The sequence below is a fragment of the Hyaena hyaena genome, unplaced genomic scaffold, assembly GCF_003009895.1.
Source record: "Hyaena hyaena isolate Hyena2069 unplaced genomic scaffold, ASM300989v1 scaffold_564, whole genome shotgun sequence".
Classification (NCBI taxonomy): Eukaryota; Metazoa; Chordata; class Mammalia; order Carnivora; family Hyaenidae; genus Hyaena; species Hyaena hyaena.
In genome coordinates, this window is record NW_024081195.1 from 934,782 (window position 1) to 952,507 (window position 17,726).

Below are 17,726 nucleotides of genomic sequence, written 5' to 3' on the forward strand. Positions count from 1 at the left end.
TGACGGAGGAACAAGGGGGAGGAGAAGGGGGGAAATGGTGGGGGAGAGGGAGAGAGGCAAACCATGAGAGACTCTTGAATGCCGACAAAAACTGAGGACTGATGGATGTGGGGGGGAGGGGGGGATGGGCACGGAGGAGGACACTTGTGGGGATGAGCACTGAGTGTTATGTGGAAACTAATTTGACAACAAACTATTTGTAAAAAAAAAAAAAAAAAGTTTAAAAGAGTAACTAGCATATGCAGCCCAGCTTCAGTCAGCCAGCAAAAGTGACCAAGCACACACAAGTCTGCACAGGGGACACTATACATAAGTACCATACACCATCCTTCAAGTTTAGGAGCAATAGCCATTCTCCCTAATCCACAGAAACAAACTCAAGCAAAATGCTCTTAAAAAAAAAAAAAAAAAAAAAGAACTAAAACCACAGAAAAAGAACTAAGTGAAACAGACAAGTGACATGCCTGATAAAGAGTTTAATGATTATAAAGATACTGGGCTGGAGAAAAACATGGAAGATCTCAGTGAGACTTTCAATGAAGATATAGAAAATATTAAAAAGGGCCAATTGGAGTTGAAAAATACACAAACTGAGATAAAACCACACTAGAGGGAAGGAATCAACTATTGATTCAAGGGTGCAGAATATACCAACAACCTGGATGAAAGGGTCATGGAGAGCATACAAGCTGAACAGGAAAAAGAAAAAGGAATTTTTAAAACAATCATAGATTAAGAGATCTCATGGACAACATCAAGCAAACAAACATTCCTGTTATAGAGGTCCCAGAAGAAAAAAGGTATAGAAAATTTATTTGAATAATAAACTGAAAACTTCCTTAACCTAGGGAAGGAAATAGACATCTAACTCCACAACAAATTCCAAACAAGATGAACCCAAGAAGGCATATAATAATTAATTAAATATAATAATTAAAATGTTAAAGGTTAAAGATAAAGAGAATCTTAAAAGCAGCAAGAGAGAAAAAAGTTACTAAGAAGGGAAAATCTGTAAAGCTCTCAGCTGATTTTTCAGCAGAAACTTTGCAAGCCAGAAGGAAGTGACATATTTAAAGTGCTTAAAGAAAAAAACCTGCTGCCAACAATAGTCTACTACGCAAGATTATCATTCAGATTTGAAGGACAGATAAAGAGTTTCCCAGACAAATGAAAGATAAACGGAGTTCATCACCACTACACCAGCCTTACAAGAAATGTCATACACCACACCAACAAAATGAAGGACAAAAAGATCATCTCAAAAGATGTGGAAAAAACACGTGACAAGTTTCAACATCAATTCATGATAAAAACTCTCCAAGTGGAGTTAGAGAGAAAATACTTCAACATCATAAAGGCCATATATGAAAAACCCAAAACTAACATCATACTCAGTGGTGGAAAAACTAAGAGTTTTCCCTCTAAGGTCAAGAACAGGATAAGGTGCCGGGAGCCGCACTGGCCTCTCTGGATGGCAGTCACAGCAAGGAAATGGCAGTGTTTGCACAGCTACTGCCATGAGAAATGATAACTGGTATCTCCTGCTACTACTGGCTCATGTTGTGCTGGTATTGACCAGGCCTCACAATACTCCATATCAGACCAATATTCTGAACACAGATACCTCATAAGGAAAAGCATATTCCTGCCTTTACAAGAGAGATTTTAGATGAAAGCTCTACAGATGATTGTCAAAAGGCTCTTCCTGAGGGCCTTGCAGATCCAACACTTAGGGGGTTAAGAACACAAGAATTACAACTGAGCCTGGCCCCGAGACAAAGAGCCTAATTTAGAGTTAAGGTACAGATAAGGGCAGAACTTAAGTTAATACTTACACCTTCTCCTAATTGGTGATGTAGGGCAGTCCCTTCCCCAAGGCCTACTTTCTGCAAACACCCTCCCTTACAGGTGGCTGGGATGAGGATAGATAAGAGGAGCTAAAGCATTACCCACAAACAAAAGGCTGACACTTTTAGGGCCTCCATGGTGTTCACACATTCAGCATCAAATAGGTTTCCACAAACAACTTATTAACCAACTCAAAAACATACATTTGAGAGTCAGACAGAATGACTCTTAGCCCATCTATACACTTAACCGATGACCTAACCTTAGGGTTATTAACTTAGAACAAATATGTATCCTGTCTTTTACTAAGAATACCCTGTTAATTCTTTAGTTATAAGATTTACTTAACCTCACTATAATTGGAATAATTCTGCAAGAATATTTCTGTAAAACCTGCTTCTGTACACTTTCCAAAGCATCTTATCACAAAGAGCTATCCATTGTAAAAATTCCTTTTTCTGATGTCATGTTATCATTTAACCTATAAATAAAGACACCAAAACCAACAGGACAGAGATGCCTGCCTGGTGATCAGAAAGGATCTCGGGGCTCTCTCACTCTCTTTCGCCGACACCGTCCATCCTTCAGGGACCCCTGGACCTGTCGGAGCCGGCGCGGCCTCCGGCAATAAGGATATTCACTCTCATCATTTTTATTCAAATAATACTTGAAGTCCTAGCCACAACAATCAGACCTAAAAAGAAATGAGGCATTTATGTGGGTAAAGAAGGAATTAAACTGTCATTATTTGCAGCCAACATGATACTATAGAAATAAAATCCTAAAGATTATACCAAAAAGCTACTGGGGGTAATAAATTCAGGAAAGTGGCAGGACACAAAATTAATACCCAGAAACCAGTAGCATTTCTATACACTAACCATGAAGTTGCAGAAAGACATTAAAATGTCATTTACAACAGCACCAAAAATAAATATCTAGGAATAAACTTAACCAAAGAGGTGAAAGACCCATACTCTAATCAGTATAAAGTACTGATGAAAGAAACTGAACAGGACACAAACCAATAGAAAGACGTTCCATCATGCTCGTATTAATATTGTTAAAACGTCCACATTACCCAAAGCAATCTACACACTGAATGCAATCCATATCAAAATACCAACAGCATTTCTCACAGAATTAGAATAATACTAAAATGTGTATAGAACTACAGAAGATCTGAATAGCCAAAGACATTTTAAGAATGAAGCTGGAGGTACACAATTCCAGTTTCAAGATATACTACAAAGCTGTAGCAATAAAAGCAGTATGGGACTGACACAGAAATAGACATACAGATCAATGGAGCAGGATAGAGACTTCAGAAATAAACCCACAATTGTATGGTCAATGAGTCTATGACAAAGGAGGCAAGAATAGACCATGGGGAAAAGACAATCTCTTAAATTAATAGTACTGGGAAAACTGGACAGCTACATGCTAAAGAATGAAACTGGACAATTTTCTTACACTATATACAAAAATAAACTCAAAATGGATTAAATGTAAGACCTGAAACCATAAATAGCATGGAGGGGGACACAGGCAGTAGTTTCTCTGATATTAGCAATAGCAACATTTTTCTAGATAAGTCTCCTGAGACTAGGAAAACAAATGCAAAAATAAACTACTGAGACTACACCAAAAATAAAAGCCTTCTGCACAGCAAAGGAAATCACTGACAAAACAAAAAGACAACCTACTGAACGGGAGAAGATATTTACAAATGAAAGGTCCAGTAAAGGGTTAATAGTCAAAATATGTAAAGAACCTCTACAACACCAAAAAACCAAACAATCCAATTAAAAAATGGATGGAGGACCTGAATAGACATTTTTCCAAAGAAAACATACAGATGGCTGACATATGAAAAGATGTTCAACCTCACTCATCATCAGGGAACTGGAAATCAAAACTACAAGGAGATATCACCTGACACCAGTTAGAATGGCTAAAATGACAAGAAATAACAAGTGTTAGAAAGGATGTAGAGAAAAAGGAGCCATTGAGCACTGGTAGGTAAATTTGTGTAGCCACTGTGGAAAACAGTGTGCAGTTTCCTCAAAAAATGAGAAAGAGAAATACAATATGGTCCAATAATTCCACTATTGGATATTTACCCAAAGAAAGCAAAAATACTAATTTGAAAAGATACGCACCCCTATATTTATTGCAGCATTATTGTAGCCAAGATATGGGAAAAACTTAAGTATCCATCAATAGACAAATGAATAAGGAAAATGTATACACACATGCATGAGTATTACACAACCGTGAAAAAGGATGAGATCGTGCCATTTGAGATAGCATAATACCTTCCACTTCCATTCATGTTAAGTGAAATAAGCCAGAGAAAGACAAATACCATAGGAGGGTTGGGCAAAATAGCTGAAGGGAAAAGGGACATACAGGCCTCCAGTTACGTAATGAATAAGCCATGGGAATGAAAGTCACAGCATAAGGAATATAGTGAATGATGAGACAGGTGGTAGCTACATTTGTGATGAACACAGCCTAATGTATAAACTTGTCAAATCACCTTGTTATATACCTGAAACTAACATAACATGTGTCAACTATACACACACACAAAAAAAGATTGTCGTATTATAAAAAAATAATTCTGCCCAAAGAAAAGCCATTTTCTTGTAAAAGATAGTTCTTTCCCCCAGATTTTGATATCAGTAATGGAAATATTTCATGGCTTCCCAAGAAAGAAATGCTCCCCATCCGTGAAGCAGGGTGGTATTGATTCTTTCTTCTCTATGATAATCTTATGGAAATCACTTTGTTATGAAGATTGAACAAAGTATTATGAGATGAACAAAGTATTATGAGATCATCTCATCTTCAACAATAATGATAATTCAGAATATTGACAAGAGACATTTAAGAAATTAGGTATTTGTTAAATTTGAAACAATTATATATCCCCTTCCCTTACTGAATATTCAATTATAGATTCTTTAAAATGCTTTAGAAATGTTTTTAAGGTTTTATTTTTGAGAGAGAGACAGAGCGTGAGTGAGGGAGGGAGAGGCAGAAAGAGGGAGACACAGAATCCCAAGTAGGCTCCAGGCTCTGAGAGGGGCTTGAACTCACAGACCGCGAGATCATGGCCTGAGCTGAAGTCCAACACTTAACTGACTGAGCCACCCAGGTACCCCTCTTTAGAAATGTTTTAATTGCTTCTACCTGAGAGCTAACTTTTACACTAATTTAAATAAATAAGGTAGGACAAACCACGATAAAAGCAAACAAAGCATAATATTTATTATATTAACATCAGCTTCTCCTTTTTCCATCCTTTCTTATTTTCTATTAGAAATTTTTAAATTCTGGTTTTCTTTTTAGCTATGAGTTCATTATATTTCTGGGCATGGAGTTAGAGAGTATGATCCAGGTAGGGTATGCTAAGTGTTATGTGCAGGAACTAAAAATTCCAAGAGCTGGGTATACACATACCTAACTGCTACACTAAGCAACAGAATTTCTTGACAAACTAATGTAGAAAACATTCAGGATTATATGAAAGTTTGCAAAGTGCCTGGTACAATTTGACTTTTTCACTATAAATTGTGAACAAGGTAGTTCTGTTATTATAGTCTCTTCACAGTAAAGAATAATTGAAGGAGATACTTGGGAAGTACGCAGACGTTTGTGTGTGCATGTATGTACATTTCAAAAATGATGTACATTTATAAGGACTTTATTTGCATAATATATATTCAAAGACCTCTCATGGAAAATGGCAGAGCACTATACAATTTAGCTCTTTCTCTAAAGATTATGCTTTTAATGTGATTTTTAAAATTTAATGGTGGCATTCTCAAAATGATGAAATATAAACCATAATACATAGGAAAATGATAATTCAAAGGGCCCTTGGGTGGCTCAGTAAGTTAAGCATCCAACTCTTGATTTTGGCTCAGGTCATGATCTCACGGTTCTGGGGTTCAAGCCCTGCATCAAGCGGTGCAGAGTCTGCTTGGGATTCTTTCTCTCTCTTGCTCTCAAAATAAATCAACTTTAAAAAAAAGGAAAATGATCATTCAATAATTCTTTATTCTGCAAAAATACAGATTTTTTAATTTACCAATACTAAAGCAAATTCGACTGAGTCAGTTTAATTTTTTTTTTTTTTACCTTTGTGATAGTAAATAGGTAGACTCTTCCTTCCTCTTTCTTTAGGTCATTCATGTACATAGGTGCACCCACCAGGAGCACATCTGTAACACTGTCTTTATTCACGTCAACTGAGCACAGCACACTACCAAAATAGGAGCCAATCTGTAATGATAAAGTGTATTAACCTTAGAATTCCTAGGACTCATATACTCCTATACTGCACTTTCATTTACTCATTCAACAAACAGAAATTGAGCACTTCCTACCTGTAAGATGCTAGAAACATTAAGATAGATAACATAGTCCCTTTTCTCAGGTTGTATCATGATGTGACACCTGGTTCTTAAACCTTTGTGTGCACACAAATCATGAATAGAGACCCTGGATGGGTGCAATCCAGAAAACAGTATGTTAAATAAGCACTCCAGGTGTTTCTGATGCTGGTGGGTCAAAGGCCACATTTAAAAGAAACACTTAGGGGGTTTGTGACGTGTGTTGTAGAGAAAGGCAGGAGGAGGAAGAGGGAGTTAGGACAAATGGCTTTGCCTGTGTGGTCAAGTAGGTTGTAGTAGAGGCAAGGACCAAATGCTGTGTGATCAGAGTGTAGGAGTCAGGAAGGCTCAAAAACATTGTTATATAAATGGCGTCTTAAAAAACAAGGAGTTTTCTAGGTGGAGAAGAGTGGGCAGGCATGTGTGATGAAAGTGTCCGTGGCATGATCTTGCACAAGAGACAATTTCTCAGATACATTGGGACAGGGGAACGGGTGGAGATATAATGAAATAAGAGGCTGAGAATCTGAATTTTCATCACACGCCTATGTGAATACCTCTTAAGGCTTTGGCAATGAACAAGAAAGGATTCATATTAGAACATGGTCATTGTTTTTCTTCAAAATAAAAGCAAACTTCTTTAAAATATTAAAGAGAGAAAAGTATGCGGCCATAGTTGGTTTGTGGTCAAGGAAGTCAAAGACTCAGGTCCTCTTACTCCCAGAAAACCCATAGATGGTAGGCTCACACTTGATCCAAGAGAAGGGAACACTAGCTGGTTTCTCTAATTCAAGGAAGGAAAATTTGTTTGTGGTCAGAGATCTGGCACTATTTCAAATATGTGCCAAGCCTGTGGGTTAAAACTGTTCGGTGAGGAAATAGGAATTTATCAGCTGGCCTTTGCTCTCTTCAGCCATGATTGGGGGTCATCACAGGTTCTGACTATCAAGTTGTCATGCTGAGAAGAAAGTGGTGGAAAAGACAGTTGCTTTAATTTTAGAAACATCAAAGCCACAGGACACCTTGACAGGCCCAGATACAGTAGCTCAGTCTTGACAACGCTATCCCGCTTCCTTTTTCCTCATTTTTCCTCCAGATCGTCGGCTCCTTGCAGGAGCTTGCCAACAAAGCTGTGGTTAGGTGCCTGTCATTAGGACTCAATAATACACATGTATTAGTAATCTAGGGACTCAAAAGTATGCAGTTGGATATAACCAAACAGCACAGGCTTTGCGTCTACACAGGACTGAGTTTTAATGAGGGCATAACCCCATGGAAGCTCTCTGACCTTAAGAAGGTAAATGCTCAGTAACCTGCTAGAAGGGGATGGATCCCAGTGTTGTGAAGATTTAAGGAATATTCAAGTGGATACAGATCACAGAAGCAGCCACAGCACAGGCACTTAATGCCAGTTTCCTTTTCTATCAACTCCCCACTCCTCATCTGCGCCAGTTCACTCCATTAGTTTCACCTGCTACAAAATGGGCTTTACCTGGTCACCTCGGTGAGCTTGAATAATGGTGACATTGCCATTCTCATTAACCCTGTATAGCACTATCTGGCCAGTATAATTTGCCCGAGGAGCACCAGCAACAAAGTGAATGCCTTTTCCAGTAGAAATCGTAGCCACAGAGTAACCTAGGAGAGAAGGAGTTGCAGAGTAGGTATTATTGAAGAGCTCAGCAGATAGGCTCCCAAAGTTAGTAGAAATGTCCAGAGGTCCTTTTTCATTTGAAAGTGGAGGAGGATCAGTAACGTATCCTCCAGACTGAGAAGGTCAATACTGAAAAATATTTATCAATACTGAAAAATATTTTTCAATATTGAAAAATGAAGCAAGCCACTCCATATTGTTCACACAACGTTTTATTCAAGGTATTCAAAGTAACTTACCAGCAGGGGAGAGGATGAGGTGCAGATGGACGGAGGATCCAGGGCACTACACAACTCTACTACGCAGCTATTCCCCACCCCTGCTCAGGCCTTCATCTCCAGCTTTTATGGAGGGAGGGACATGGTGGTGAGGTCATAGGGTAGTTATCTAAAGTGGCACCATGTGCACCAGAGCATGGCTACTAGTTGTATAAAGTGGTGCCACATGTGCCAGAGGGCATTCTGCTGCTTATCTAAAGTGGTGGCATCTGGGGGCACCAGTTAAACACTGGACTTCACCTCAGGTCATGATCCGATGTTTCTTGGGTTCGAGCCCCGCATCGGGCTCTGTGCTGAAAGCTCAGAGCCTGCAACCTGCTTCAGATTCTGGGTCTCCCTCTCTCTCTGCCACTCCCTTGCTTGCTCTCTCTCTCTCTCTCTCTCTCTCTCAGAATGAATAAACACTAAAAAAAATTTTTAAGTTGTAGAATCTGTGTGCCAGAGGGGAGAACAAGACAGAGGGTCAAAGATGAAGTCAGCGATCAGCGCTCCTTCATAGCGACACACAGTTCTAAGTGTGCCTGACAGCACTGCTCTACACAGGTGGGACACTTACCTGTAAAGCAGGCCCTAGATTCTGGGCTGTCCTATCAGCCACTCAGGAACTTGGCACTGAACAAGTATTTCTTGAATACATGAATTTAAAAGGTAATGGAATGCAGTGGAAAGAACATAGGCTATGGAGTCAGACAGTCCCAGGTTCAAATTCTGGATTTACCACTTGCTAAGTTTTTTGCCTTTGGGCAAGTTATTAACCTCATTGGCTCTCCAAGGTAAAATGGGGATAATAATACTTTCTTCAAAGGGTTGTTGGAAGGATTTAAATGTTTATGTAGATAAAATAGCCAGCTCAGGAAGTATCCCATAGTAGGTACTCAAAATCAGTGGCTGCTTATTATAGGAACAAAGAAAGACTAAGAACTCTAAATTAATATAAGACTGACATTTACTGTATTGGCTTCTAGGAACTATTTCCATTTGGGAGAAGCACAAGCAGTTCCCAGGAATAACCCACTGCTCAAACAGCCAGAAGACGTCAGGAAGTGTAATACATTAAATAATGTGTCATTAAATAGTTAAATAGTTATAGGCTAAGGTCTGATTTGCAAAGAGGCAACATAAATATGTGTAATAAATATAATAATTAGATGACACTTCAAGGGCTTTCCTGAAAGGATCTTAAAATTCAGTGAGGGGTAGTTTTAAAAAAGGGAACTTAAATTTACTGAGTCAAATGCTGCTATGCCTTACCTAAGTATGAACTGTGATTTTTATCTTGCAGAATTTGGTCAAAGGCTTGTTTAGGAAAGATCAAATGTCCATGAGATGTCTGCTGGACCACAGTACCACTCCAGGCATAAGCTCCTACTGCACCCAGCATCAGAATATCCTAAAATAATTGAAAAATGAAGATCATGAAAACAAACCTCCTTTAAGGCAAGAGAATACAGAGTAGGCAAAACACGGAAATAAATGGTCTAGATTTAAGGAGAAGATGATGAAGCAAAATGTAGATGAATGTATGTCCAAATTGATATGTGTCCAAATTGTTTTAATATATTTTGTGCTGGAGGAAAGTCTTCCCCAAGACTGTGTTACCTTGATACATTCTCTAGATAAATCTCTATTATGCTATAGGAGAAGCATGTGGCCATCTTCCAATTTCCATTCAGGGGCCCCCATCTGCAAATGCTGAACAGTTAGGAGCTGTTAGGAAGAATGAGAAATGAGCCTCCTACCTCACACAGTCATAAGAAAAGCTCCCAGCCAGATGTGGGGCATGCTTGAGAAATAGGAAGTGCAGATGGCAGAGGAAGAGAGGTGTGGCGGTTCCGCTATCCAGGCACATCATCCTCGCAGGCCCCTTCTGACCTATTCTATTTTCAACATTCTTTCTCTTTCCTCTTGGTCCCTTCTCAGACGTTCCTCCATCATCTATATCCTATTCCATCTACTTGAAGACAGCTCATCTATGAAAGGTAACGAGCATGACATTCAATCTACTTGGAGAACAGGCACTGGTCAGCACAGCGGGGTGGGCGGTGGGGGGGCGGGGTCCACAAAAAGAACGGACTGCTCTGGATGGACTCAACATCCAACCGGAACAGTCAAAGCTATACATCATCACAAAAGGCAGGGGTTGTCAGGATGGGATTTATCATTTTTTAAGTTTTTGATCTTAGATCTTAGAAAACACCAAAGATATGGATTTTGGATTGGAAAATAGAAGCTATTAAAAATATAGCAAGTTGCAAAATGATGTGTCCCAGTTTGAGGACAAGAGACCATGAAATGAGAATGACTGTCATAAATTTGGGACTCTGAATCAGGGGTGCAGGAAGGGACTGTAGGAAATGTACAAAAACCTCAGGAAAGTATATGCAAAATTCTCTGTGTGAGGGTTCATTTACATTTTTTTCTGAGGGAAAACCATAACTTTTATGAGTATCTCTAACGATTGGTGATCCAGAAAAAGTTAGCACTTTGTATTCTCGAGGAAAAACCCCAAGCCATTCCTGATCCTTCCTCTGGCCATCAGATCCTCTGAGTTCATACTGACCCCTAGGCTTTTCCAGGGGCACCTAGGTCTGTGCCCCCTTACTACCCCACCAGGACTCTACAGAGTTGGAGTCAGAGCCCTAGGAAGTGGATGTTTATGAGAAGGAGGAATGGATCTTCTGAGCTAAGAAGACGTCCCACCTCACATGTTTCCTAACCCCTCACTTGTTCACCTATCTTCTGTCTCTGCTCTTAGAAAAGAGATACGCTGGCAACTCAGAATTCACCAATGGCAGCGCTAACAAGAGTTTGTGGGGGGTTTTTTTGAAATTTTTTGTCTAATATTTTTTTAATTTATTTCTAGGAGAGAGAGAGAGAGCGTGAGCAGGGGAGGGTCAGAGAGAGAGGGAGAAACAGACTGAAACAGGCTCCAGGCTCTGAGCTGGCAGTCAGCACAGAGCCGGATGCAGGGCTCGAACCCACGAACCGCGAGATCATGACCTAAGCGAAAGTCGGACGCTTAACCGACTAAGCCACCCAGGCGCCCCTGTGTTTTTTTTTTTTAAACAAACTTTTCTGGTAGTTAATTGATTTAGAGGAAATTCCTGCAATGACAATTCCTTGACTTAATGCAGTGCCTGTCCTTTGGAGCATTTTCTTTTTTTCCATCAAAAATCTCTGTAAAATGGGGAAGAGAAGGCATTATTATCCTTCACTCTTTAGATGACAAAGCAGCAGCAATGTGTGACAAAGAAACTGAATGACTATGACTGAGAAGCAGAACTGTTGCTTACTAGGTGGCTCTTTTTTCCACTCTCTCTATAAAGCTACTGTGCCCAGAAGTGTTCAGCCAAATGACAGCATGGCTGGGACTTATCTGATATACACACCTTTTGAGGAGAGTAATCTGCGCTGAATCCCACTTGTGACATTTCCATCTGGAAGTTGTCCCCTCCTTGAATAGTACCTGGGAAAAGATAATTTCAAGAATTATACTGCTGTCAAATTTTAAATCAGATTTCCAAACACACGTGTGCACACATATACACATGTGCCTATGCACACGCATGTGCACACACAATGCTCTCATGTTCACTCAAAAATATTCTGGGATGGAGAAATCACTAAGAAGTGTTCTAACTGAGCCTGCGTGGCTCGGTTGCTTGGACTTCCAGCCTCGGCTCAGGGCATGATCATGTGGTCCGTGAGTTAGAGCCCCATGTTGGGCTCTATGGTGACAGCTTAGAGCCTGGAGCCTGCTTCGGATTTTGCATCTCCTTCTCTCTCTGCCCCTCCCCAACTCTCATTCTGTCTTGGTCTCTCTCTCCAAAGCAAATAAACATTCAAAATAAATTTAAAAAAAAAATAGAAGTTACCTAACATATATGAGAACCCACAATACTTCCAAGGTGGTGTTTCAAGTTGGTCTTAAACTTGATTATGCATTAATGCATTTATTTGCATGCTTATGATGTTCTTGATATCAAAAACACTCAATATAGGGGATGAGGTAAGCTAAAAGTGCGTGATGGCCTTTTTTTAAAAAAAAAAGAATATTATTACTAGTTAAGAAACTAATTGAATTTTTAGCTTTTAAATATTGGTCCTAATGAGTGCACACACATCTCAGATGCAGTTGGAAAAGCCAGGCAGCTAATGCGTCATGAAGACTAAACAGACAGACATTTGGGTGAGGCTTCAGGATCCAGGATTCGAGATTGAGTAGAAATTTTACCAACTGGGAAGTTTGTCCTACTTCTACATACGTGCTTGTCTCTGACACTAGAACTGTAGGACTCAGTGCAGTCAAAATGGTTACATTTCGTTAATCTTCACAAAAAGGAATAAATTCCTAGACCAACAGTTTGATACAGAGAATATATATATACATATATATATAATATATAAAATATGACACAGTCACTTGTTTAGAAGATGTATTAATTTACACAGGATGAGAAGAGATTCATTTTTTTTAAGATTTTATTTTTTGGGGCGACTGGGTGGCTCAGTTGGTTAAGCATCCAACTTTGGCTCAGGTCATGATCTCACGGTCTGTGGGTTCAAGCCCCACGACGGGCTCTATGCTGACTGCTCAGAGCCTGGAGCCTGCTTCAGATTCTGTGTCTCCCTCTCTCTGCCACCCCCATCCCCTACCCTGCCGCCGACTCGTGCTCTGTCTCTCTCAAAAATAAGTAAACATTAAAAAAATATTTTTTAAAGATTTTATTTTTAAGTAATTGCTACTCCCAACATGGGGCTTGAAATCAACCCCAAGATCAAGAGTCACATGCTCCACTGACCAAGCCAGCCAGGTGCCCCAAGGCAATATTTAATAAAGTAAAACAGTGCTTCCCCAAAATTCATAATAGCAGATAAGGCACACAATCATTTCTAATTAGCATTTAGGTTGCATTGTGATTATTCATGTTTATGCCACCACAAACAAGCATAAGTTGTGCCATAGGAAAACAAATAACTTTATATTATCTCAGAGCACTCTGGATTTTGATGATGATTTAAACAGCTTAGAAGTATCATCAGATGCAATCATCTGTTGATGGACACTTAGGCTCTTTCCATGTTTTAGCTATTGTGGAGAGTGCTGCTATGAACATTGGGGTACATGTGCTCCTATGCCTCAGCATTTCTGTATCCCTTGGGTAAATATACCATGGAATACTACATGGCAATGAGAAACAATGAAATCTGGCCATGTGTAGCAACATGGATGGACCTTGAGGGTGTTATGCTGAGCGAAATAAGTCAGGCAGAGAAGGACAAATATCATATGTGTGCACGTATAGGAGGATTAGGAGGAACTTGACGGAGGAACAAGGGGGAGAAGAAGGGGGGAAATGGTGGGGGAAAGGGAGAGAGGCAAACCATGAGAGACTCTTGAATGCTGACAAAAACTGAGGACTGATGGATGTGGGGGGGAGGGGGGGATGGGCATGGAGGAGGGCACTTTGGGGATGAGCACTGAGTGTTATGTGGAAACTAATTTGACAATAAACTATAAAAAAATAAAAAAAATTAAAAAAAAATAAAGTTACTAAACATAAAAAAAAAAAAGTATCATCAGATGCTTAAAGAAGCAAATAAGAAGAACTTTTGGATAGACGTCTCCAGTGGACAATCAGGAGATAAAGATAAGACTCAAAAATTAATGCTTAATTTATGTAATGCCCTTGGATCCAGCTTCTGAAAGATACCTGATATGTAGTAGGTGCTCAATAAAATAGGCTCTTTACTGCTGAGAGTTATTTGAACTAACCACCAGGAACCAGAATTTGGACCATGTGGTACTTTTTACCAACTAGGAAATGTGTTCCATACAGTGAGTTCTTAAACATGGGGTATTTCTAGACTGACTAGACCTTCCTATGCCATACAAGTCAATTATTATAGATCTGGTAAGTAACAGGTTTCCTTGAAATCTGAACTATTAAAAATCTTTCTAACTTTAAATGTACATATGTTTGTTGTAAACAAATTCAAGATTTTCAGAAATTATATAACAGGATAAAAAGGTAAAACTTTCTATGATTATAAAATATGGAGTGTAAAAAGGTAAAACTATTTATAATTATAATAGATATGACTAAATTGCCCTCCCCCAAAGCTATACAATTTATAATCTTAACAATTGTATATGAGCTTCTATGCTTCCCCATAATATCTCCAAGATGATATATTACTAATCTTTGTTATCTTTTAGGCACAAAGTAACATTGACTTAATCTATATTTTAATTTTTTTTTTTTTTTACAAATAGTTTATTGTCAAATTAGTTTCTACATAACACTCAGTGCTCATCCCCAAAGTGCCCTCCTCCATGCCCATCCCCCCCTCCCCCCCAGACTTAATCTATATTTTAAAACAATTACTGAAATTGGGAATATTTTCTTGTGTTTACTAGCCATTTGTATCTTATCTTTTATAAACTACTTATTCATGTTGTCTGCTTTTCTTACTGATTCACTGGAGTCCTTTCATATAAGTTATGCAAGTTAACGTTATTAGAGTAAATATACAGTAATAAAATCAAGACTGCTTGAAAAAAATTTTGAAAGATGGAGTTCTTTTACCTTCAATGCTAAAAATTTGTTCTCCGAGTGTACCAGCCTTTTCTAGTAGAGCTGCTTCATCAGACACATTGAAAAAATATCTTTCTGTTGGAATACTGGCAATTGCTTTAATTTCTTTTATTAAATTTTTAGTGTCAAGGGCATTTCTGTTTAAGTACCCAAGAACCTTGAAAAATAGAAGAAGAGAGAATAAAAGATCATTACAGTTGTACTCCATTATCCCCTTATACTTTCTAGTATTATATTTCTGAAAAGAACAGGGCCTCTAGGGAAGTAAATCCATACCCCGTTAGTCAATAGGACTAAAAATCAACAAGAAGCAGAGACCAGGTAAATATTTTCTTTTCTTATAAAGTTGTGAGGAGCCAATGAGAGCGTGCAGTCTTGGGAAGTGATATTACAAAGGAGCACTTACCCATCAACTGAAAGACAACTAAAAAAGAAAATCTACTTACCGCTATGCCAAACCTCAATATATTGTCATTGTTGCATTCATCAATCACGGCCTTCAACATGGAACCATCATGCGATTCACCATCAGTTACAACCACCATTACTTTGGTAGCACCTGGTCGTCCTCCGGCAGCTGCCTTATAAGCGAAATCTCTGTGGCAGACAAAATTAGAAACTCACTATCAAAAGATGAAGCTAATATGTGGACCTCTGGTTAGGAATTAAACTAACTTCTTTTTGAAGTTAATTCTGAAACTAACTTCTTTGAGCATGACCTACTGTGACTTAGAATTTCTATGTCAGTTCTGGTGACATTTACCTACATTCTATTTGCAGCCTAAAAGGAAATAGATATACATCTTGCATAGTTTCCATGGTGTGTGTGTGTGTGTGTGTGTGTGTGTGTGTGTGTGTACACAGGCACGCCTGTGTGAGTGGGGGCTGGGGCAAAGACAGAGAGAGAGAATCTCAAGCAGGCTCGCCTGGCAGCTTGGAGCCTGTCGCAGGGCTCCATCTCACAAACCATGAGATCATGACCTGAGCAGAAATCAAGAGTCAGACGCCTGACTGAACCACCGAGGAGCCCCTGGAAAGGTATAAAATAAGAATGTAGGGGCAATTGGGTCACTCACCAGTCAGTTAAGCACCTGACTTCTGCTCAGGTCATGATCTTATGGTTTGTGAGTTCAAGTCCCACATTGGGCTGCCTGCTATCAATGCAGGGCCCACTTCAGATCCTCTGTCTCCTTCTCTCTGCCCCTCCCCTGCTCGTGTGTCCATGCACACACTCTCTCTGTCAAATGGACATTAAAAAAATGTGACACCAAGTCACTGTTCCAAAAGAAACCACTTTTATCAATTTATGCTTCCTTATAGAAAATATTTTATCTAGATCTATGTGCATAGTCTATTCCTCAAATGTTCACACAAATGGGGGCATAGTCTATACAGTTGTTTTTCATTTTCATGGAGCTCTTTCTATATCAGCACATACAAAGCTCTTCTTTTTTAATGACTACATAATATCTCATTATTTGGGGTAACCATAGTTTTACCAATTCTTCATTATTGTGCATTTAGGGCATTTTGAATTTTACAAGTAATACTGTAATAAATGTCTTTGGGTATATATCTTGGCATACTTTTCCAACTGTGTCATTAGGATAAAATCTTAGTAGTGAAATTACGGGGACAAAGGATTTACACATTTCAAATGTTGACAGATTGTCTTCTAAAAATTTCCAATATATATTACGATAATGTAAAAGAATGCAAGTCTCTCCATCTTCTTTCCTTAACAGTGAGGATTATTAAACTTTTAAATTGGGGGCATTTTGATAAGTGAGAAATGATACATAATTGTTTTAATATGAACCGTTTCATTATGAAGAGATAATGATCATTTTATATTTATTAGCCATTGTATTTTTTTTCTCTATGAACTCTTGATATTTCTTTATCTTTGTCCATTTTTCTTTGGATTGTTCATTGTTTTTCTAATTAGTAAGATCTTTATTAGTCAAAAATTATCTTTTGTCATATATATTATAAATATTTTTTGCAGTTCATTAATCTTTTAAATTTTGGTGGTATTACTTCTGTATAGAAATATAATATTTTGATACAATCAATTTCATTAACTTTTTGTGTGTGTCTTTTATATTTGACCTGGTATTTTAAAAGGATTTTTTATCTTTATGACTCATTTCTTTTAATCACCCAAGTTTTTCATCATCTTTTAATAATTTCATTTTCTTAGATTTAAATGTTTAGGGCAGCTGCAATTTATTTTGACTCAAGGACTGAGTCAGGGATTCAGCTTTATTTTGTTTCTAGATGGGTATCCAGTGGTCCAATAACTTTTACCCTGTCTATTAGATTCCCTTTTGCAGAATGCCACTCACTCCTTTGGGCTACCTACCCCTATAATGATGACATATGAAGGTCCACATCTTTTTCCATTCATCTCTACCATTTCAGAGTTATGTATTCAATGCCTGCTAAATATTTTCACCTGAATGTATAAAGGACACTTTAATTTCAGTATGTTTAAAACTGAGAATATCATTTTATTCCCTAAAACTTCCCTGTATTTTATATAGCAGAATGTAAAAATATAGAAAAATATTTTATATTTGTTACCCAGACAAATTTGAATGCTGTACTTACATGAAATAATTTTTGAGTGAATTATACTCTTCATGAACTCATGCACGATTATAAGATTTCTGAGGGTAGAAACTGTGCCTCATTTGTTCTGATTATCTTCAGGTCTTAGAATAATAAATCAGAACCATAGACACACAACAAAATAAGATAAAAGGAAAAGGAATATTTACTAAAACAGTGTCAAAAAAATTCTATTTGATGTTGTAAAGAAACAGATCAAAGTGGTGGGGAGAAAAGAAAAAGTAAAAGAGAAAGAAAGGTAATTAAATTATGGAAGATGCGGGTAAGAAGTTAAGTGATTCTCACTCAGGGTGCCCAGGTGGCTCAGTCA

General features: G+C 38.3%; 1 protein-coding gene across 2 annotated transcripts in view; it reads right to left on the reverse strand.

The window, feature by feature from the left end:
• The window catches only part of ITGA2 (integrin subunit alpha 2), a 109,186-nt gene that overhangs the window by 31,894 nt on the left and 59,566 nt on the right, over nucleotides 1-17,726 (reverse strand). For both annotated transcript variants that reach the window (XM_039256208.1, XM_039256209.1), the window contains 6 exons: nucleotides 15,229-15,379; nucleotides 14,774-14,939; nucleotides 11,573-11,649; nucleotides 9,435-9,573; nucleotides 7,744-7,889; nucleotides 5,998-6,141 (listed from right to left, as the gene is read on the reverse strand). In XM_039256208.1, the coding sequence (XP_039112139.1) occupies nucleotides 5,998-6,141; nucleotides 7,744-7,889; nucleotides 9,435-9,573; nucleotides 11,573-11,649; nucleotides 14,774-14,939; nucleotides 15,229-15,379 (823 nt within the window). The remainder of the gene's footprint in view (nucleotides 1-5,997; nucleotides 6,142-7,743; nucleotides 7,890-9,434; nucleotides 9,574-11,572; nucleotides 11,650-14,773; nucleotides 14,940-15,228; nucleotides 15,380-17,726) is intronic.